The 23,174-nt window shown below is 38.9% G+C and overlaps 2 protein-coding genes across 3 annotated transcripts in view; one reads left to right on the forward strand and one right to left on the reverse strand.

Annotated features, from left to right (window-relative positions):
* The window catches only part of ARG2 (arginase 2), a 29,918-nt gene extending 22,398 nt beyond the window's left edge, over nucleotides 1–7,520 (forward strand). Inside the window, exons 4-8 of one of the 2 annotated variants that reach the window (XM_016131295.2) lie at nucleotides 2,374–2,533; nucleotides 3,395–3,489; nucleotides 3,666–3,770; nucleotides 4,773–4,906; nucleotides 7,035–7,515. In XM_016131295.2, the coding sequence (XP_015986781.2) occupies nucleotides 2,374–2,533; nucleotides 3,395–3,489; nucleotides 3,666–3,770; nucleotides 4,773–4,906; nucleotides 7,035–7,240 (700 nt within the window). In that variant the 3' untranslated portion in view covers nucleotides 7,241–7,515. Of the gene's footprint in view, nucleotides 1–2,373; nucleotides 2,534–3,394; nucleotides 3,490–3,665; nucleotides 3,771–4,769; nucleotides 4,907–7,034 lie in introns of both variants that reach the window. The other variant, XM_016131294.2, reaches the window with a different exon arrangement.
* On the reverse strand, nucleotides 7,475–22,070 carry VTI1B (vesicle transport through interaction with t-SNAREs 1B). Its single transcript, XM_036238624.1, has 6 exons — nucleotides 21,614–22,070; nucleotides 14,041–14,099; nucleotides 12,203–12,394; nucleotides 9,919–10,092; nucleotides 9,269–9,330; nucleotides 7,475–7,803 (listed from the first exon to the last, which is right to left on the reverse strand). Exons 1-6 carry the CDS (start codon nucleotides 21,726–21,728, stop codon nucleotides 7,707–7,709), a joined length of 699 nt encoding a protein of 232 aa, XP_036094517.1. The 5' UTR covers nucleotides 21,729–22,070; the 3' UTR covers nucleotides 7,475–7,706.
* Between the last annotated feature and the right edge of the window lie 1,104 nt (nucleotides 22,071–23,174).

Here is a 23,174-nt window from a genome sequence, read left to right on the forward strand (position 1 = left end):
CCCACTTGGCATGTGAATACATTCTCTACCTCCACAGTAACAGATCCTAGGTGACCAATACAGTAGATCTTTCCTCTCAATGAAACAGCATGTACTTTATTGAGCACTGTTCTGATGTGTTCTCAAGGAGCACTAGGGATTGTGGGAAACTTGTGATCTATTAGACCTATAGGAGATAAATACACATGGAGAGAAGGTCAATCTGGGCTAGAGTAGTCAGATTTCACAGGGGAATGTGATTTGAGCTAAGTAATGAAAGTTTTTGTTAGAGGTAAAAAAAAAAAAAAAAGCATTTAAGTACTAGGAGTATTGAGCAGTTCATATATATTGTTAGTTAATCCTAATTACATGAGGCAAGTACAATTTTATCTGATTTACTGCTGGTAATACTGAGGGACAGAGGTTAGATAACTACAGCCAGGATGTAGCAGAGCTGGGGTTCAAATCCAATGTGACTTTTATAGGCAATTAACTTTTCTTTTGAGATCCAATCTAGCAACTTTCCCTATGGTGCTCAAGAGAGCTTTTCAGATTGCTTAACGGATGTTAAATCTTTGTTACAACAGGAGAGGCAAGTAGATCTCATTATGAATAAAATTTTAGGTAGAATAAGAGTAATAAATAGTCTCAGGTTCTCTACTGAGATTCAATTAAATGAACCGGAGTGTGGGTCTCTTGTCTCTTAGCTCAGTGCTATCTCTCAAAGTTCATTTATATTGTCTGTCTGTTTGTGTCACTATTTTGGGACCATTTATCAATGTGATTATCATAGTTCATGGTTTTTCTTTTGTCTGCAGCTATTTATATTGCAGCCCTGTTACTACTCCCAATTTCCTGTTCAGTGCTAAAACCAAGGCTATCTGAAAGATTCTAGGTAGGAAAAGATGAGGGTAAAACCTGAACAGCTATTGAACATTTTTTAAAAGAAGAGGCTTTAGGTCACTGGGTTCCTTTTACATGTATAACATACAAAATTGCCTTAATCATCAAACCAACTTGACTTAAACAGGCTAAGATTATTACTGTATAGAAAAGGAAACTGAAGTCTAGAGAAATTAAAAGACTTATTCTAGATCACACAGTTCTCGGTGGGGGGAGGGGCGGGAACACAACTGTAATCTGCAGAACTGACTTAATTCACTGCTTTTAGCACTAGACCATGCTCTCACTCAGAAAAAGCTCTATGTGGGGCATAGGGCTTAAAATGCCATCTGTCTCACATACGGATCAAGAAGGATGGCTATAGTTAGATACTAAGATGCTTAATCTATGTTACTAGGAAGCTGGACAGCTTTTCAACCACGATTTCATCAGCTATATTCCTAGAGCTGAAACAGGACAGTTGGCTTATACAATAAGCAGATACAAAGGAAAATGAAAGACAAAATACAGAGAAACAACGATATTTGAATGCCATGCTAATGTATGTAACTTGCAAATAAACTTGTTTTAGTCAGTGATCTAAATGAGGTCTTTAATTGGCTTGCCCTGTTAATGTCTTTAACAAGTTTATTTTTTTCAGAAAGTATTGCATAATCTTTTTTTCACATAATCTTTTTTAAAAGCTGTAATGCTAACTTTTATCCTTAAAAATTAATATATAGTTCTTTGAAAGTGATAATTAGCTCTTCTTGATCTCCCTGAAGAGGTATTAAGCAATATTTGTGAGTTGTTACATATAGACCACATCTTTAACTGGATTTCATTCTTGAACAAATATTTAAGGTCCTTGTCTGGGCCAGAGCTAATAGATCAAATTTAGGAGTTTGGAGACAGTAATGATGTCTTTCACACTTCAGAGAGGATATCCAGTTGTCAGCTTTGAAACTTTAGAGCCTTCCATTTCTCCTTGCATAATAACTTACTCAGGGTTAATCTTTTGAAAATTACAGTGCTAGGGACTCTGTCTCATCCACATCTAGCCTTAGTCTGGGGCCCTTTGTCCCGAGGGCAAAGTATGAGCTGCATTGGCTGAAGATATTTGTTACTGGTGATGTTTTCCAAGCAGAGGGCCTTGAAGATTATTGTACATCTGACCCTTGTACAACTCAGAGGTTAAGGACACCAACCCCCTTGCACAGTTGAAAATGCAAGTAGCACTTCTGACTCACCAAAAACTTAAGCTGTCCCTTGGTGCCTGCAAGGAATTAGTTCCAAGACCTCTCGTGAATACCAAAGTCCTCAGATGGCTCAAGCCCCTTTTCTAAAATGACGTAGATCAATGCATACAGTTGGCCCTCCACATCCAGACTCCCAGCTATGTATCGAACAGTTAGTAGTTATAGGTACTCATTGAAAAAAACTTGTGTATGAGTAGACCCACACAGTTCAAACCCATGATGTTCGGGGGTCAACTGTATTTATTCTTTGCAGCCTGGCGATTGGTACCATTAGTGGACATGCCCGGCATTTCCCAGACCTTTGTGTGATCTGGGTTGATGCCCATGCTGACATCCATACACCACTCACCACTTTATCTGGAAATCTCCATGGACAGCCAGTTTCATTTCTCCTCAGAGAACTACAGGACAAGGTCAGTGGCCCGAAACAAAAAGAAAGTTGGATGGCTTACTGGGGTTATCTGGGGCTTTGAGGGTCTAGTTAAGTAAGATTCTATGAAGGATGGGTTGACAGTGGTAGAAATGTTTACCACTTCATTTGTTCATTAAAAGTTATCAAGGGCGAGGCCGTCTGTTAGATGCTAGGTATTTAAAGATGACTAGGACATGGGCCCTGCTCTGAGGGAGTTCATAATTTTGTTAAGGAAGGAAGGTGGTACTGGGTAACTGTAGTAATTGATACATCCACAGCCTGAGGACCCAGGCCTCACTCAGACCCACTGGTCTAGAAGACAAATAAAACCATGATTACCTCTAGGTAATTATTTTCCTAGGCTATTCAGAAGACATGGGAGTCCATGTTAGGCATAGACTAGAATCTGTTTATCCCTCCCCTCAGTGAGAGACCAAGTTAAACAAGGAATAACAAAGGTTATTCATTAGGCAGAATTCGTGTTTTGGCTGTGGGCAACTTGAGATGGCAACTGGGTTATGTTTCGAGAACCAATCTGTAAATAATTTAGTAATGTGAGAAGGGGTGGAAAAGGGGCTAGTCAGCAGTATTCCTGCTATTTAGGTAAGTTAATGAGAAACCGAGACCACCTTAGGAAAAGAGATTTTTTAATTCTTGATAAAGCTATACTGTGTTCTTTCTGAGTCATTTACACTTGTGTTAAGTTAGTTCTTTTTCCCAGATCAAGTATGTCTTGTGTTACGTTAAAACATATCCTGTAGGTAGGAAGAAAAAATGGAGTACATACACTGGGAAGCACATGGTGATTATCTTAGTGAGACCTAGAATCTTTGATGAATCTTGTTCATTTCTCTCTTCGTAGGTACCATTGCTCCCAGGATTTTCCTGGATCAAACCTTGTATTTCTTCCCCAAGTATTGTGTATATTGGTCTAAGAGATGTGGACCCTCCTGAACAGTAAGTTGATACACAGGATTAAGCTTTGGGCCTATTCTGGCCACATATGTGTTCCATTTGATAGGTTTTTCCTTGCTTTAATTTGTAAGTCTTACTATAAAGACAAACTCCCTCTAACCATGCATTTGATTAAAAATGTTTAAACTAAGGACTCTTTCCTTGTTTTCTCATCACAGTTTTATTTTAAAGAATTATGATATCCAGTATTTTTCCATGAGAGACATAGATCGACTTGGTATCCAGAAGGTCATGGAACAGACATTTGATCTACTGATTGGCAAGTAAGTAACTATCTACTTCTAGGTCTGAAAGGGAATAGGGCTGGCTCCCAATGGGCAGTACACTTAAGCTTGTCTCTTGGAGATGACAGCTTTTCTTTTAAAATAAAAGCAAAATGTGTACATATAAAGAAATACCAAACAATTCAGAAAGGGAGAACATGAAACAAGTTATTTTCTTCCTCTGGGGTTGGGAGAGTTTCTTTTAAGTCATTGCCCAGGTCCTCCATCTCTCATGAATTTCTCTTTAGCTCTATTTTTTATGCTTATCTTCTGAGATGAGAAGCATTCATTGTTCCAACTGTCCCATTCTTCCCAGCCTCACTATTGCTTCATCTGAAAGGAGTTTTACATGAAGCAAATCTTGGTCGTGTAGAAAGATGGCAGATGAATGCCACCTTTGCTACACTAGTTTTAGCAGCATTTTCCCAGTGGGGGGGAGTCTTTATTTCTTGGTTAATGTAATTAATTACTACCTGGTAGTATGCCATTTCTTAAGCTGTTCAAGGAAATTTAGTTATTTAGCATATAGGTATTGTATGTTAGTTTCAGCTATTGGACACCTGGGCTAAACTGAAGTTAGAATTGGAAGATAATATTATACACATAAAACCAGACAAGTTCGGTTGCTGTTACACTGAGAGAATAAGAGCAACTGTAATCCAGATCAATCCAACTTAAGTTAGAATCTATCAAAGGCCAAGGTCATATGGAAGTGAAGAATTCTATTGACAGTTGTTAATGTAAGAGGCTCTGATGCTCAGGGTAAGTCAGGAATATGTTGAGTTAGTCCATCTGAAGCACAGAGAACAAATCACAAAATTATGAAGTGGTATAGAGGAAGCTAATATGCAAATACTCAGCAACTTCCAGAATAGGAAACCCGGAAATCTGCTGTATTAACAAAATACCAGGACTAATAGCAACAAAAGCAAGGATTTGCAAATGGGGAAAGGACAAATGTTCAGGTACAACCAAATGACTTATCCTTCTCCTTTCAAGAAGACAAAGGCCAATCCATTTGAGTTTTGATATTGATGCGTTTGACCCTACACTGGCTCCAGCCACAGGAACGCCTGTTGTAGGGGGACTGACCTATCGAGAAGGCATGTATATTACTGAGGAAATACACAATACAGGTAAGTAGTGATCAACCTGTTCACTACATAATTAAATGTGCTGAAGCCTCTTGCCTGCAAGGGGATCTTTTTTTACTATTCCATGTCATTGCAGACATTGTTTTTGCTTAAACTTGTAGCTAAAAGTCATGTGGTCAGCTTAATAAGGGATAGTCATTTAGAGGCACGTTTGGATCTGGCCTGTACCAAAATATGCTAAGGTAATACTGAACAAAATATGTTTATGTCTACTTAAACACTTATTAAATACAAGAATAACCTGCCAAACTAATATAGTTCTTTGCATCTGAATTGTCTAAAGATAGATTAAGATGAAACGGTGAGGCCAAGTACCTATAATTTTTATCCTGACATTGAGAGGTTGGTTCACTGGGAGTTGGGAATGTGGAGTTAAAGCTCCTCTTGATATTTCAAAGCTACAATATCTTGGGTCCTTTCACATAGGCTAAGTCTTATATTAGAGCTTGTTTAATAGGACTTTTAATATAAGGATACTGGAAAATGAATAGCTGACAGATTAATAAGGTGAATGCTAGACTATCAAGACTAGCTACCAACAGGTTACTATCCCAAAACTCATTTGTTTGCAAACAGTTTCCATTTCTGTCAGAAAGCTCGTTTTAAGGATTACTTGAAATGACATTTAATTGCAAAATTTAAACAACTACATGATACTTCAATACCATCTCATGAAATTGGAGTCTAAATAGCATAGAAACCCCAGACTGAAAGGTCTAGGGCTATAGGAAACCCTTGATCAGTTGGGGATAGATATGGAAATTGAGAAGTGGTCTCCCTAGCTCTGGAGCCTAATAGACTCTTAGGCACTACAGAAAAGAAAGGAATGCTTGTCTATCAGCTCTGACAGTGGCAAGGTAGTCTCATTCTCAGACCCACAATCTTAGATGTTGGTTAGTGGCTGGTAAACCTAGAAGTTCAATCCTTTGTTTTGTTTCCAGTGACACCACAAGAGCCAGGGGTTAGTGACGCTAGCACTTAGATGGGGCAGTGGTCATACCTTGTCCTTCACTCCTCTGCTGCAGTATTACTCTATTCCAAAAGCTTGTCAAGACACTGTCAATTAGGTACAAAAAGCAGTTTGCCTAAACTAATTTATAGAATTACAATAATCTGGAAACATGAGTAATATATTTTTTAAATAGTTTAAACCCTCTTATTACTTCTGGGGTATGCTAAATGCCAAGGTTTAGTCAGTGGAATTCAGAAAGAGATCATCAGACATAGATGCATGAGCACAAATTGTTAGAAATGCTACAGTAACATACCTGCTCATCTGTTTCGCACAGTGCAGTGAACTAAGAATTGCTAATAAAGGACAGCACATTGAATGCATGTAATGGCAGTGGGCATCATATACTATAATGTGATATCAATAAACCATTAGGTATATTCACCCATTTTTCCAGACTTCGTGGTCACCCTAAATATTCTCAGATACTTAATCTTCCCATCTCAAACTCTTTGGCACCAGTTCTCAAACCCTCACAGAAGGTAACTTACTGCTGGAGTCTTTTATGGCCAAGTCTTCCCTTGACGATGGGAGACCTAAAAACTGTCAGACGAAGAACCTGCCCTCAGAGCTTAGACCTGCAGAAGTGAGAGTAAGATATGCAGTAATAACCACTTCAGGGCACATGGTGCCTTAAGAGATAACAGGTATAGCGGTAAGAGTTCAAAAGTGGGAACAGAGCTCTGGCTAGTGAGAAATGGGAGAATTCTTCACACAACTACATGCAGATATCTGGAAGGTTCCTTAATACTGGAAAATAGCACACATTTTCAAAACAAGTGGATTGGAAATTTCTTGCCCCACCACCTTTCGGGCTCTTTCCTTATTTTATCCAGAAAGCCGGATAGCTATGCCTTTTATGTTAGTTGAACAGGGATGATTGATTTTATGAGTTTCTTTCAAACCTACTCTATCAGTGTTTTAATAAATTCATGCCCAAGAGGATGAGGTATAAAGGGCTTCCTGACAGTAGATAATTTTATAGTATAAAATGACTTTTTTATAAACCCTGGTTTATTCTATTGGAGTGGGATGACCCTCATTGAAAGTAGTAGTTAGGGGATTTTCTGAGGTCTTGTCATACACTTGTTCTTTCAGGACTGCTGTCAGCACTGGATCTTGTTGAAGTCAACCCTCAGTTGGCTGCTTCAGAGGAAGAAGCCAAGGCTACAGCTGGCCTGGCAGTGGATGTGATTGCTTCAAGTTTTGGTCAGACAAGGGAGGGAGGGCATAATGTCTATGACCAGCTTCCTACTCCTAGTTCACCAGATGAATCAGAAAATGAAGAACGTGTGAGAATTTAGGAAACACTGTGTGCTGACACATGTTCATCAGAATGGGCATTCCAGAGTTGTGAGATGTTTGAGGGGACAGATACTACATGGCCACCTGAGTCGATACTGCCTTAATGAAAACATTTACACATTCTCACAATTGTAAAGTTTCCTTTCCCTCTCCATTTTGGTGACCACGACTACTACTGTAAATGTAATTGTTTTTTTGCAGTTCACAGGGTGTCACTATGTTGGAGTACTATGTAAATTTAAAGAAGTCATAAACAGCATTTATTACCTTGGTATATCACACTGGTCTTCTTGCTGTTCCTTCACATTTGACTGGTTTCCCATCCTTCCTCCCTCCTCCCAGTTTGGCTACACAGTGCATCCATGAACTGTTAGCTCAGAGCAGCAATACGCTTATTCTACATCTCTAATACCATTCATTCACAGGGTTAAAGTTCTGGTCCATAAACCCTTCCCTGAGAGAAGTTCAATGCTTACGAAAGAATTTGTAATAAACCAGGCCTCCCAGGATGGCTAGCTCAAGTAAGATGATGATGGAAAGTAGCAGCTTGTTGGTTGTCACTCTATAAAGAGAAGCAAAGTGAGTAGTCAGAAGTCTGGATAACCTTATTTCTTTCCACTCTTAATACTGAGAGGTTTAACTTGGGGCTGAGGCCAGGTACTGTGAGGCAGACTAAATTTTTGATCGCGTAGCTGCTTAGTATATACAGTAGGGATCCCTTGTAGATATTGTGGGTTTAGTTCCAAACCACCACAATAAAGCGAATATAGTAAAAAAGCAAGTCACATGAATTTTGTTTCCCAATTCATATTTAGTTATGATACTGTAGTCTAAGTGTGCAATAGCATCATGTATGTCGAAAAAAAATGTACATACCCTTAATTAAAAAATACTTTATTACTAAAAAAATGCTAACCATCATCTGAGCCTGTCTGAAAATGGCCCCAACAGAATTACTTGACATAAACCTTCAATTTGTAAAAAATGCAGTATCTTCAAATATAAGGTATGCCTGTGTGAGGTTCTTTAGCTGGTAAGTGACAACTTGAAAGCTTCTTTAGCTGTAATGCAGAGAAAAACTTATCTACCTCATAGAAATGCTGAAAACTGGGACAATATACACCAAATGTTTTGATTCTAAAATGTCTTTAAATAGTAGTTACTTCCTCACTTTAATCACTTTTCTAGGAGGGTCTAGTTAGAAAAATATCATTATCTAACCATATAGTCATACCAGTTACATACTACAGCTGTGAGCATATGTTGGAAGAAATGTTCGTGGCAGACTCTCCAGTGTCAAAGTCCAGCTCGGGGATGGGTCCTAAGTAACCAGAAGCTGGGTAGTACCTCTCTTCCTTTCTCTTCCCTTGTGAACCCAAATGGATATTTCTACAAAGGTGTAATATATAGGAGCTTCAAAAAGTTTACTATCTTGCTAACACAAAGAATCCAATTTCTGGTTCTCATGTTCACTCTAGATTGGTTTCCCCCTCTCCACAAGGAATTTACCACTGTTTAGGGAAATCTCACTCTACTACTAGTTCCACGGCTCGGTTGTGATTTTGTTTCATGCGCACTACCCACTTATCCCAAACAGCCTCAGTTACTGTCAACACTTACATCAACGGTTTTTTTCTTTCAAGTCAACTTCTTGCTAACAAGACAGAACTCCCATATATAAGGGGTTGCCTCCCATGAAGGGCAAGTAGAGCCAACGCAAGCACTAAGCAATAGCAGAGAAAACAGTTTCTTTATCATGAAGCTCTTATACTCCTATGTGCTATCTTCTCTATAAAATGTAGATAGGGTTAAAAGTGCTTCCAGTGGACAAATTTTCCACTGCTCCAAGTCAAAGCAGAATATATTTTTAACAAAAGATTTTCTGGGATATTTAAATATACAGGACAACATTCTTTATTTCTTCAGTTTTATTAGGACCTTTGCAAGTCACTGTTTAAAGTTTTGACATTCTTGGTTAAAGACTAGAGTTAAGAGACATCAATTTTGTGACTATTTTTAAAACTTACTTTCTGGACATTGACCGGAGAATCTTTCGACTTTTGCTCAAGTTTTCACCTGTGTTTATCAGCTGAGAAGAGAAAATGGCAATTATTGTTCCCTTTGTTCAAAAGTTTATATACTCTAGAATTTGAACATTCCTAAATGATAGTGGGCATTAGGGGGGCATATGCTGAAAAAGCCCAAGGAACCAAACCAATTTAAATGACAGCCTCTCTGATTAAGTAAAAAACTGGAAAGGACAAGATACTTTAATACTTGTCAAGTAGGCTTAGAAATTATTATATCCCAAGGTTGCTGTAAGAAACTTCTAGCGCCAAGCTAATCTTTTACCTTGGCTACTCAAAAGAGAAAGGCTTCAAGTATACCTTGCCAGTAACTGAAGCAACTTAAGATTTGAATTTCATCAACTAAACTCCAGGACAGCCTCTTGAGTTACAGTTTGTTTTTGCAGGCTGGTGGATTACACTCAGCTTGTAGTTATTTTTTCTTTTTTCCTTACTCCTTTAAGAGATACTTCATTGAATTGTCAAAAGAATTAATCTTTTTTTAAGCCTTTAAAAACTTTCCCCTTTGGTTACCTGTTACTAATCTATAGATAGCTGAAGGATATTTCAACAGATACCACCTGCCATCTGTCCCCGGGCACCAGACTTACTCTATTCTTGGTACGTTCCAACTGGTCACGTTGCTCCCCCAGCTCTTCTATGATTTCTGAGCCAATTTGGTCAGTCTCTGTGGCAATCCGATGAGAACGCTCAATACTCTGGGTAGTCCGGTTCAAGCTGTCAGTGCCTTGCAGAAGCAATGCCCTTTGAGACTGTAGCCGGTTCTGACAGGAGTATGGAAGGGAAATGTTTGGCTTCTTCTATTATAAATACATTGCCAGCACAATCCTTCTGACCATTGCTTATGTAAGAAAGGATTATAGTATGCAATAATTTTAATTATTTTAAGACAACCAAAGATGCTAATGAACTATAAGATCCTATTCAAGGTCAGACTAAAGCAGAACCTTCAACCCAGGATCACAATACCTCCCACTTCACTGCTTGTTATATTTAAGGCAAGGCAAGAAGAATTAAAAACATCAACATTAACTTTGTTCATAATGTCAGTGCCTGTGCTTTCTGGACAAGCAAACCAACTAAATTCTACAGCTCCAGAAATAGATTGATTCACTGAAGATTCCTGCCATTGGTACTGAGGACTGAGGGACCATGAATAAGCTATTCATTTTCAGCACATACAGAAATCATTTGGAAGTCTGAGACACTGCCACATTCTGGGAGAAACTTAAGTGGCTACACTCTTGGTAAGCCCAAAAAGAATTTCACCTCAGGCCAAAAACAGAAAACCATACCTCTGAAGTTGCCACATTGGTGATGTACTTTCAGGGAAGGAGGTTTGTGGGGCAAAGTAAGGTGCCCTAGCTGCCCTAACTACTGAAGTGCCCTAATATTTAAATTCCCACCAAAGTTTTACTCCACTTATAATCCTAAGCACAGAAGGCATGAGAGAAGTAGCCTTTTGTCAGGCAAGAACCACCACTGACAAGTGGGTGCAGCTCTAAGTTCTTAGCTATTCAGAGCATATACGCATGTATATACACACTCAAACGGGCCAGCTCACGGGGCCTATTACTGAGCAGGTGACTATTCCCAGATACCACCATCAAGAGGCCAAAAGATAGGTTCACAGATCAGAAGTAAGAAGTCTTCACTTCATATATGGCATATAGACCAGTGGATAAGAAAACTACTGAATGAGGCTGACATAAACCCCAGTTACTTTAACTTAAAAAAGCAGAAATGAGGCTTTTTTTAAAAAAAAAGATGGGGATTGTCACCTGATTAGGTTAAGAAAGAACAGGAAAAGAGATCACATAAATCAACACCAGATTTGGGACAATAATTCCACTGAAGGTGGTTATGTGTATCTAAATTGTATCTAAATGATTAGTTCTGAAACTAATAATTTTAAAGCAAAATTATTCTTCGGATTTATCTCCTCTTTGTTCTTGGATTTTTTTTGGTAATAAATGACCAAAGTCACTTTACACTTATCATTTCACTTTAACAAGCTCCATCTGCCTCCTCTTTCCCAGTCTTTCTTTACCAGTGAATTTTGAAAATTTTACATAATTCTCAAATACTCTACTTTTGACTTCACCAATGTCAGGCCAATATCATCTGAATGTCTCTCAAACTATATGATGCATCATGAAACTGTATCATCAGCCTTTCTACTACATACAGTCTGTACTTCCATTTCTCTCCCACACTACTTACTAGGCCATTTCTATTTCGTACTATGGAATATAATCGCCCCAAATGCAACACATTAAATTTAATCTTTATGAAGTTTTATTCCTTTAACTAGCTTCTCTAGATAGTTTCAGAATATAGATTTTTGATCTAGCCAGTCTAACTTTATAAATCAGAATACTGGAGACTAGAGAAGCAGTCTTGAGTCACTTTACAACAGTAAGGCATTAGCCCCTTAAGAAGCATTCTACCTTCTCTACTGTATCTTGGCTTTGGGGCCATCTTGATACAAATGTAAAGGTAAGCTTGGGTTAATTTTATAACAATACTCATAAATTACAAATCTAACTATTTTTTGGGTACATGTAAGAAAGAAACTGGATAAATGAGTCAGAATATAGAGTCCAAAGACAACAAAAATAGGTAACATTTATATACCACCACCATATACCAAACACTGTTTTATATATAAAGGATACAAAGAAATGTAAATAAGCATATGGATTTTGAAAAGATCTGCTTTAAATAAGCAGAGGTAAAGGGAGAAAAGGAACTGGATTCAAGAAAGAAAAGGTGGGAAAAACAAGAGTCTAGTGTATACTATAACATGAACTGTACTCCACGATATGGTTAATCCTTATATCACGGGCCCTTAAGGGGAAAAAACCAGCTTACCATATGCTCATTCTCTACAGCATATGTGCCATACTTCATGTCTCCTCGACCCCCAGGTGTGGCTGTCAAAGGTGTGCTTCTCACTTCCCGGTGGAGTTTGGCAAGGTCCCTTCGATAGGTTCGAAGCTTAGACATCATAGGGTTACGGAAAGATAGGGGTGCATAGCGTAGTTCCTCTTCCATCTCTGACAGCTAAGAAGACAAAAAGTAGTGAGTGGACAGACTGGTTCTTTTCTGTCTCATCTAGGTATATTCCTAGTTTGGACTCATCAAACCACAGATATCCCAAATCAGTTCTCATGAGACCATATGCTCACAAGGACAAGGGGCCACATGTAACAGGTTCACTTCATTATCCTGAATGTCTGCACAGAGCCTATCAAGCATAGAATGGGCATTTGAGAAGTATGTGTTGAATTAGTAAAAAATGAACAAGCACCTTACAGCTTATTGTATATTTTTATATGCATTCTCATTTAATTTTCACAACAAATCAATAAAGTAGAAAATACTATTTTATTTCACATATAAAACTTGAAGAAACCTGCTCAAATTTACATACAATGAAAGAAGTCAGGATTTGGAATCTTCAAATTCTTTTCCGTATACCAAGTTCTTAGCCTGTTATGTTTCAAGTGCTGTCATAAAGCACTTTGAGGCCTACTATACCAAAAATGACAGGGGGTCTGGCATCAAGGTTCTTCCTTTCCTCCTCCTCTTTCTGAAAACTGTCTCCTTGTGGGAGATTACCACAGGCCCACATCAGATTTCCGTTTTCCTGGGATAAGTGAAATACAAAACCTAGACACGTTCACAAGAGGCCATAAATAATTTTCATCTGCCTGAGATGGCCAGAGTAGGATTGGTTCATTTTGCTAAGTTCAGAGAAAGAAAGTAAGCACCAAAAAATAAATTGGTATTAGCTAAAAGATTTTTAAAATGTTATTAAGATGTTAACCAAAAAAGACTGGCTCTGTAACAAGTATTAAGAAAATAACAGTACTCTCATCATGAAGGAGAAAGTTTTCACAGTCTGGTGGCCCAATTCTTAAAACAGATGTACAACTGAGAAAAGGAAGCAGATAAGCTTAACTTCTCAAACTTCATTAGGATAGGGAAGTAGTTCTTCCACAAGAAGGATGTTCTCTAGTTTAAAAAGAATTTTTCCCAGTCTACTCTGGGGTAGCAAAGACTAAGCACAACTATTTCTGCAGAATTCTACTAGGGACCTGGATTTCAGCCCCAGGCTCCCATAGGGTTTGCTGAAACTAGAACATCAGGGAGACAGAAGGACTCTCCTAATAGGTGAGAGCAAGGTTTGTTTCCTTAAAGGCAAAATTAAGAGAAAAGTAGTTGTTAAAACTGCTTAGCAACCTGGACCAATTTCTGACATCATTAGGGACTGATTAGGAACTCATCCCATCCATGCACATCTCGCCCAAGGTACCAAATCCAGCCACTATGCTGTCTTTTAAAATAGAAGGGAATGTGGCTGGAACCACCTCCCTGTTACATTTTCTGTGACAGTTAAACAAAGAACTGATCTTAATGGCCAGCTTTTAAAATGAGATTTTAAAAGACCAGCCAGGAAAAGGTATGAGAATGCCCTTACGAATCACATCAGGAACTATTAGTATTATCGAAGCTTTATTTCAGGAGCGTCTTCAAGCTTTACGCATTTGTTTTTGTTAACTCATTCCCATTAACTGGCCTCATTTAAAAAGAAATAATCAAAATCAGAATCTATAGGTGGGAAGAGTTAATCTGTGATCAGGTCATAAGCACTGGAAAAGATGAATACCAAGTAGAAGAAATAAGGACTTGCTCCCTGTTCTCACCGTTTCATTTGCTTCCTGCTGCTTTTCATCAAAATCTCTGATCAACTTCTTCTTCTCTTCTGGAAAAATAAGACAAGTTTCAAACGCTCAGTCCTACTCCAGCACATTTGTAGAGGCCACCCCCTCTGCTTAGAATAAAACCCCATTCCTCCCCTGCTGGAGATAGTAGTACTTAATCATTCCTAAAAGGCATTGAGACATGTATGGGAGCTTGTTACCATAATGACTGGGGAAAGGGGAGAGGGAGGGTATTACTATTGGCATTTAGCATCCAGGGAACAAGAATATGCATGCTTGGGACAATCCTGCACAACAATTACCTGGCCCCAAAGGCCAATAGTGTCACTGCTAAGAAACACTACAGGTCTAAGTTAATCACTGTCAAATCTTTCTTCCCCCAACCCTAACTAGGCACACTTTTATCAATAAGAATGTTTAACTGAAAAAGGTATGGAGGTTTCTCGAAAAATCAAAAATGGATAATATACCTTTATGACCCAGCACCAGCATTTCTGGGTATTTATCCAAAGAAAACTAAAATAATTCGTAAAGATCTATGCACTCCGAAATTCATGGCAGCACAATTTACAATAGCCAAGATATGGAAGCAACCTAAATGCTCATCAACAGACAAATAGATAAAGAAATTATGGTTCATATGTACAATGGAATATTACTCAGCCATTTAAAAAAAAGTGAAATTCTACTATTTGCAATGAATGGATGGACCTAAAGGTTATTATGCTGACTTAAATAGGTCAGAGAAAGATAAATACCATATGATTTCACTTATATGCGGGATCTAAGGAACAGAAAGAACAAACTAATCAAAAACAGACTACTCACAAATATAGTGAACAATTTGGTGACAAAGGGGAGGAGCGCTGGGGGACAGAGAGAATGAGGTGAAGGGTTAAAGGAGTATAAATTACTAGCTGATAGTTAGGCATGGGGATGAGGAGCATGGCAGAGGGAATGCTGTTAGCATGAATATGCTGGCTAGGTGGAGGGTGAGGAAGGGAGCAATTGGGCTCGTTTTATGAACTATATAGATGTCTAACCAATGTACCGTTTACTTGAAACTAATTTAAATAAATAAATTTTATAAAAAAGAATGTTTAACAATATTTGTTCTCTGAAATTCCGGTCCCCAATTTCACCCATACTATGAATCACTTCTCTTTTTAACCCTTATCCACGGCTTTTCTGCCAAAAAAAAAATTCAAAACCCATCTATTCTATTTGCTGGAGAGGCTGTATGATATGGCACGTGTTTTGGCCATACTACTGGCAATGGTATGGGAAACAATATAAACACCAATGACTCAAGCAGTAAGAAAATCACTCCCCTTTCAATTCTCTTTCAATCCTTGCATCATGTCATTTTGGTGCTAGTATGTATTTAATACCTAAAAATTACTATTCTCTCCTTTCAACAAAAACAGAAGAGGCTTCAACATCAAAACAATTAACATCTAACTAAAACACCATTGTTTTGCCTTCCTTGTATTTTTCCTGATCATTTAGATAGGTTCTGCCGATTTTTCCATTTAAAGTAGTGTTACGAAATTTCTTTTAAATAACTTGACATATTAAATAAATGTGTTTCACATGAACTAAATTGATATAAAGAACGAAGTAGTAAACATGGTACCTGGACATGTCAAAAATGATGAAGGGAGTACTGGCATGCCATCACCTGGTAAACACCTGTACAGGGTAGAACTACTGGTGAGTAAAGGGGGTTAGGTTCTCGTCCTAGCTTTGGGCTTGACTCAGTGTGTAAGCCTGAATAATTCTCTTCATCTTTTTGGGATCTGACCTCCTTCCTTGGCTATAAAATGAGGAGGGAGGTAATCCCTTCATATCTAACAAGCAAAAATTAGTCATATTTATGAGGAGCTTAATTTTTAAAAATGTATACATTCAAATGAATGTTCACCCTGGAAATCTACACATAATCTATTACCACAGTTACCATTGCTTAAAGTATTTTTTAACTCATCTTTTGGAATTACCTTCACAATCTAGGGATATATAGTCTTTTTAAAATTGTGGTAAAAAATCTATATGTAACATAAAATTTACCATTTTTACCATTTTTAAGTATATAGTGAAATGGCATCACATATATTCACATTGTTGTACAACCATCACCACCATCCATCTCCAGAACCTTTTCATCATTCCAAACCAAAACTCCATATTCATTAGCACTAACTCCCCGTCTGCCTTCTCCCCAACTCTGGTGACTGCATTCTATTCTCTTTGTCTATGAATTTGACTACTCCAGACACCTCATACAAGAGGAATCATACAGTCTTTGTCCTTTTGTGTCTGACTTTTTACTTAGGATAGTCTTCAAGGTTCAATTATGTTGCAGCACAGTTGGGGATATAGTCTTTTAAAGTAGTTTTTTCAGTCAATATGACTCCTAAATACAAATCGACATTTCCATCAGCTGAAGAAAGAGCAATCTTTTCCAATGCCAAAGTAAACAGCTGAGTGGGGCTTATGCAGGAATGGCATGTGAGTAGTCAATATGCTGTCCCAAAATTTTCTTGGATAATTTTGTTTAACCTGATTTTAACCTTAAGTTTTGACTTTTGAACCCAATTCCATCCAAATAAAAGTTAAGCCATGGCAAATGGTCTGCATCTTGACCACCCTGATGTAAATGAAACAGGCACCAAAGCAGCTGTTACTATGGCTGAGTGGGCTGAGTTTTCAGCCACCAGCAATGAAATAATATCTGCAATCAAGAATGGCTACTTTCATGGAGAGGTATCATATTATTTTGCAACAAACTGTCACACAAGTGCTTAGTGTCACCACTCCTCTGTACAGGTCCATCTCCAAACTCAAGCACACTTACTCCTAATCCAAGCCAGACAGTAATAAGTAGTTGTCTATATATGTGTGTTCCCTTCCTAGCTCACATTTTTCTGCAGTTCTGGTGGTCACAAAATCTCCTCCCATATTCTTCCTTTATTAAAAGATATAAAAATCTGCATTCTTAAGAGTAGGGAGAAAAGAGGTAGCCCACAGAATCTTGACCCTTTCACTAACTTCCCTGCATGATCTTGTTATTCTCAGTTGTTCTGGAGTTGGAATACTCCATTCTACATGAATTCATGAGACATACATTCTCCAAGGAGTATTCTATAGCTTACAAACTTTAAAAGAGATACACTCCCTTTCAAAACAATTTGAAGAACCTCACCACATTAAGAGATCCTTGATGTAATCTTAACATTAAAAAAAAATAACAAAAGCCGCTGAAATCATCCTCTCTGATAATGAAGCCAAGTAAGCAAATATTTAAAGGTTCAAAAGAGGCTGAACCTTTATCCATCTGAGAGGTATCAGTAGCTGCTTCTTTATACTTTAGTCACAGAATCGTGACACCAATGGATGTTAGAGCTGAGACGGACCTCAGAGATCATCCAGTCTAATCTCATTTTACAGTTGATAAAATTAGAGCCTGGAAAAACTGCCTTCACCAAGGTCATAAGAGGAATAAAGGTATGGCAACACTAGTTCTAGAATGCAAGTTTGACTCCCAATCCAATGTTTCTGTACATTATAGCACTAAGGAACATTTCTGTGCTCCCAAGGTATAGCCCTTAGCAACGGTAAGATCTGTTCTAATCTCTTAATTTTTAAGTTAGAATTAACACTAATAATCAACTACAAAAAAGCCAGTCTACATACTGGGTAGAATGGGCATCATAAACAAGAGTAAACCACGCCAAACAACATTATCTCCCACCCACACTCTTTCCCAAACCAGTCACATGTGAGTAACTCACTCTGAGATTGACTGGTAAACTGAGTGGATGGGATGGCAACACCACACCCTGGACATGGAATAAAACAGAAGCAGAAAGTCAGCTCTGAAAGAGCCAGAGGAAGCTTCCATTAACGTTCAACGAGGTGTCAGTTTCTCTTCCTTACAGGAGGTTTGAATTACCAACTCAAGAATGACTAACCTTGGCCCGTGAGAGCTGTGGAGATAATTTCGGTTTTACCAGGATCTTTAAAATATGTGGCCAGTTTGCTTTTGGCACCCACCGTGGCATTTCTAGGACCTACATCCTCTATATGTAGACCACAATAGTTTTACCTGATTTTACACATCAGAGTCCTCTAAATCTGTTTCCTCATCTGTGAATGGGAACTATAACAACTGACCTATAGGGTCGTCTGAAAGGGTAAAAGAGATAATACATATAACAAGCACTTGGCAGACGCTAGGTATATCAAGGGTTCAATAAATACTAACTACCATTGTTTTTTAAGTAAATCCTTAGGTAGAATAAACTAAAAGCAAAAATAAAATTCACCAATGAATATAGTGTTGGAAAAATTAAATTCCAGTCAGTGAGTAATTAGTATTTACCAATATGCTGCAAAGAGTCCTCCATAGTGTTTTTTCTTTTCCTGGTTCCCAAGATAAGGTCTCATGTATAGGTATCGAAATTTAAGTAAATTAAATGGAAAATTTTTGACAATTTTACAACACTCTTTAAGACATATGGAGAGATGCCTTCAGGTGCTACAAAACCAAAACTAAAAAATACAACTATAGGCACTTTCTCTGTTTCTTGGATAAGAATTTACAGCAATTTGAGGTATTCAGAGAGGTATCTTTTCAGATGCTACAAAACTAAGACTAGAAATTATGGCTGTAAGTGCTTCATGTCATATTAAATGGATTAATAATTATCACATATGCTAACAGATTATGAATGCCAAACAAACTTTCTATAATAGGACACACTGTTAGTTATCCTTTGTTTTACTAGATGTATAAGTGATGAAAATGCAAAAAACAGTGTATAATAGAATTAGTGATACTCCTTTCAACACCCAATCATATACTTTTTCCCAACAATCCACAGTAGTTATACAATCATTCAGCAAATATTTATGAAGCACCCAGTAGGTATCATTCTCGGTACTTAGGATACATAATAAACAGACGAAATATAAAGTTAACGACAGAAGAGGGAACACTTCCAAACTCGTTTATGAGGTCAGCATTAAACAGACACCAAAACCAGAGAAGGACACAGAGAAGGAAATTACAAGCCAATATCCCCTGATGAACACAGATGCAAAAACCCTCAATGAAATATTAGCAAACTGAAATCAACAATACATTAAGAGAATCACAAATCCTGATCAAGTGGGATTTATTCCAGGGATGCCAGGATGGTTTGACATCTGCAAATCAATCAACGTAATATACATTAACAAAATGAAGGATACAAATCACATGATCATCTCAATAAATAAAGCATTTGACAATTCAACAGTCATTTACGATAAAAACTTTTAATAAAGTGGATATATATGGAATGTATCTCAACATAATAAAGGCCATATACGACAAGCCCATAGTTAACATCAAACTCAACAGTGAAAAGTTTTCAGGAGCAAGATCAGAACAAGATATGGATGCCCACTCTCATTGTACATTTGGTATTTGGTGACCAGAAGTGAAGTGTTCTGTGTGAGTAGTAAAGGACACACACAGAAAAGAAACGCACAGGAGGAAGGGCTGGGTTTTTCCTTATACAGGAAAGAAAATCTTAAGAGGGGAAAAGACTGGGTTTTCCTTATATGTACATTTCCTCTTTGTATATCCTTGGTTCTTTTGTCATAAATTAATTGACCATATATGTGAGGGTTTATTTCTGGGCTCTCTGTTTTGTTCCATTGATCTCTGTGTCTGCTTTTATGCTAGTATCATACTAGTTTGATTATAATAGTTTTGTAATATAGTTTGAAGTCAGGCGTGTGATCCTCTAGTTTTGTTCATCTTCCTCAAAATTTCTTTGGCTAATCAGTGTCTTTTGTGGTTCCATACAAACTTTTGGATTGTTGCATTTGTGCTTGGGTAGAAATTCACACCATTTTGACTGACCTCTTCACAGAAATGAAAAAAAGATTGTGTAGATGACAAAAGTTAATATAACTAAGTTTCTATTTTTCAAACAGAATGCATTATTTAACCTTATAGAAATGGACACTGCAAAATTTAATTCAGCATCAGACTGAAAAAAAAGTATTTTTCAACCATGTAAATCAGATTCATCACTCTCCTGGCTCAATACCCTTTAACTGCATCCCATCACATTCAGAAAAAGATGCAAATCTTTCACCATGGTCTACAAGGCCCAACATGACCTGCCTACCTCTTTCCAGCCTCATCTACTACCACTACCTCCTTTGCTCACTCCACCCCAAACACACTAGCATTCTTGCTCTTCCTAGAACATGCCAAGCTCATTTCTGCTTAATGGACTTTGTAGTGCTAGTCTGTCCTCCTGACACTCATTTCTCCCAGATTTTTGCATGGTTCATTCTTTTATCAAGTCTTTGTTCAAATGACATCTCTTCAAAGAAGTCTTTCATGCCATCCAACTTGAAAACAGAGTGCCTCCTCCTTCTCAATTCCTTTGCTCTGCTTTATCTCTCTATACAGGCATACCTTGGAGATACTGCAGATCAGGTTGCAGATCACCGCAATAAAGTGAGTATCACAATAAAGTGAATTGGAATCTTTTTGCAGGTGGAGGGTCTTGCCTTCAATTTGTAAAAAAAAAAAAAAAAATGCAACATCTGTGAAGCACAATAAAGCAAAGTGCAATAAGACCAGATATGGCTGTGTTATCCTTAACATCACCTCTTAATATTTCTTTATTATCATCAATTCACTAAAATGGGGATTTGTATATCTTTTCACCATAATTTTCAATATTAACAGCATCTAGGGCACTAACTGACACGTAGTAACCTCTCCCACTAAATACATGTTAAACAAACGTATTTATTTCATTCTCTCCGGTCATTTAATTCATATGACTTTGGGTAACTAAAACTTGAGCTTTGACCCTTAAGAGAAAACAATAAAACACAGTCTTATCCGCCTTACCATCAAGATCAAGTTCATTCTGAGGCAAAAAACTATGCTTCCTACGAATTTAATTGGACAGCTCTAGTTCATTCAAAGCCAGCAACCTGAGTTTTGGAATCAAGCAGAAAGTTCCTAAGAGGTTCACATCTAAACGACACCATTCGGATTTTAATGACCAACCACCCCAAACTGATATTTTCCAACCCCAAAAGTCACGATTCCTTTGGGTTCTTAACCTTTTTGGTGCTACGGATCCTCTGTCAGTCTAGTGAAAATTATGGTCCTCTCTTGAGAATAACCTTTAAACGCATAAAACAAAATACAGACAGCTACAAAAGCAACCAATTCTACTGAAATACAGAACCGCAGATTTAAAGTCTCCTATGCTCTTTTTGCCAAAGTGTAAATGAGACGAGAAAATTTTGAAGGCTATAGGAGAATCAAGAACGATACTCCCAAGATCCATCCCTGAGAACCCACGGTGAAAGCAGGGAGCTCCAGGAGCTGGGACCCAGCTGGCTCTAGGGGGCGTGTTTGAGGATGAGGAGCGGAGAGAAGAGGGCCTGGGGCCTGGGAGGAGGGTGGGGACTTTTCCTCCCAGAGTGCGTGCGACCGAGTTCCCCGCGGCTCCGCCCGCCCCCGCCTCACCTGTTCCTGCAGTCCCCAGGAGCCGCTCCGGCACTCGTCGTAGGTCTTCGTGGAGGCCGCGGAAGATCTCATGTAGTTTCTCGAAATGCTCAGAGGAGGCGGTAGAGGTAGCCATGGCGCAGGCCGCGCTCGAGTAGTGGCCGCCAAGATTCTGGGCCCGGGCCCGCTCCTCGCCAGGCTGTCAGCCGCCTAGCCCCGCAGGCATCACGGCGACCACCACTACCGCCGCCCTGGAAGAGACGCTTCCGGGGCCGCGGCGGGGTCCTTCCGAGCAAGAACGCCACGCCCTTCATTCCGTCACTGAGGGAGCGCCGAGCGCGAAAGCCTGACGGAAAGTCAGATGGCGTCTGCCGCCCGGGCGACTCCTGTGAGAGGGGCGGCGCGCCGGAGTAAGCAGCAGCCCCGGAGTCCTGCGAATAGCCGCTCCAGGGTTGGAGAGAACGCCAAAACGGAAGGGACTGAGCGGATCCGCGGGACGGGCAGCGCGGCCGCCTCTCTACAGAGCCCCGCCTTCCAGCGTACGGCGTACGCTGCAGTGCGTGCTGGGAGCTGTAGTTTGATGGGGAAAGAGCTCCGACTCGGAGGTCACGGCGTCGCCGGGGGGCTGTGGCACAGCCAGCACCGTGGCTGCCTGGGGTGAAGCTGACACGCAGTGGTCTGGACGTCATCCTCACTGTCATCGTACTATTTGGCTACCCTTTCTCAGTTCACGTCCTGACTAAATGTTAGCTCTCAACCCTCGAAAGGTAACCGGGCTACGTTCCTGCTTGCTCGGTATCAGTAAAGCACTTTTTCTGGGGAGGCCAAGTGACCAGGGTCACATTCTTTCAGAAGTGGTCTCCGGGCAGTGTAATCCCTAAAATAGGCAGCCTCTAGCGGCCGGGCTGGCCTTAATGCATGTGTTCGTTCACTCAGCAGGTGTTTAGTATTAAGCTAGTCTCTGTGCAGGGGATCTGGGCATTATGTTGGTAAATAAAAGATTCCCTTTTTCTACTAAGGTAATTTGTATTGTGGTGAGCAACACGGACTCGGCTTCAAGTCTCTCACTAAGTATAATGTGTTAACAAGTATAAAATCTTTTCCTGCACTCCATAAGTTTTCATAGTTCAGTGGAAAAAATTCCTATTTTCACTGATTTCATGGTTAGGCCTATGGAGCCCGTCCTGAAATATTTGCTTGCCAGCTCAATACTAAAATTGCTCACACGTATTAAGAGATACATGACTGCTCAGGAGGAAACGATTTGGTGATTTATATCTCCTGGACCTTTTTTATTTTATTAGATTGAGCTCATCGGCCATTGATTAAACAAACTTTAGTTGAGCTAATATTCATTAAGCATAAAAAGATAGCAAAATCTGAGAATGTGACAGTGTACTGTGAAGTCTCATAGCTTTGTTTAAAAAAAAAAAAAAAAAAAAAGCAGTCACAAAAAGGAGAGAGAAATACCCTGGGATGGAAGAAGTGATATTTGAACAGCATCATAAAAGAAAAGTAGAAAATAGGTGGATGAATAATCATATTATCACACAATTAAGTTAATGGCATTTCAATTGAGACT

Source organism: Rousettus aegyptiacus, unplaced genomic scaffold (assembly GCF_014176215.1).
Source record: "Rousettus aegyptiacus isolate mRouAeg1 unplaced genomic scaffold, mRouAeg1.p scaffold_m13_p_3, whole genome shotgun sequence".
NCBI classification, from domain to species: Eukaryota; Metazoa; Chordata; class Mammalia; order Chiroptera; family Pteropodidae; genus Rousettus; species Rousettus aegyptiacus.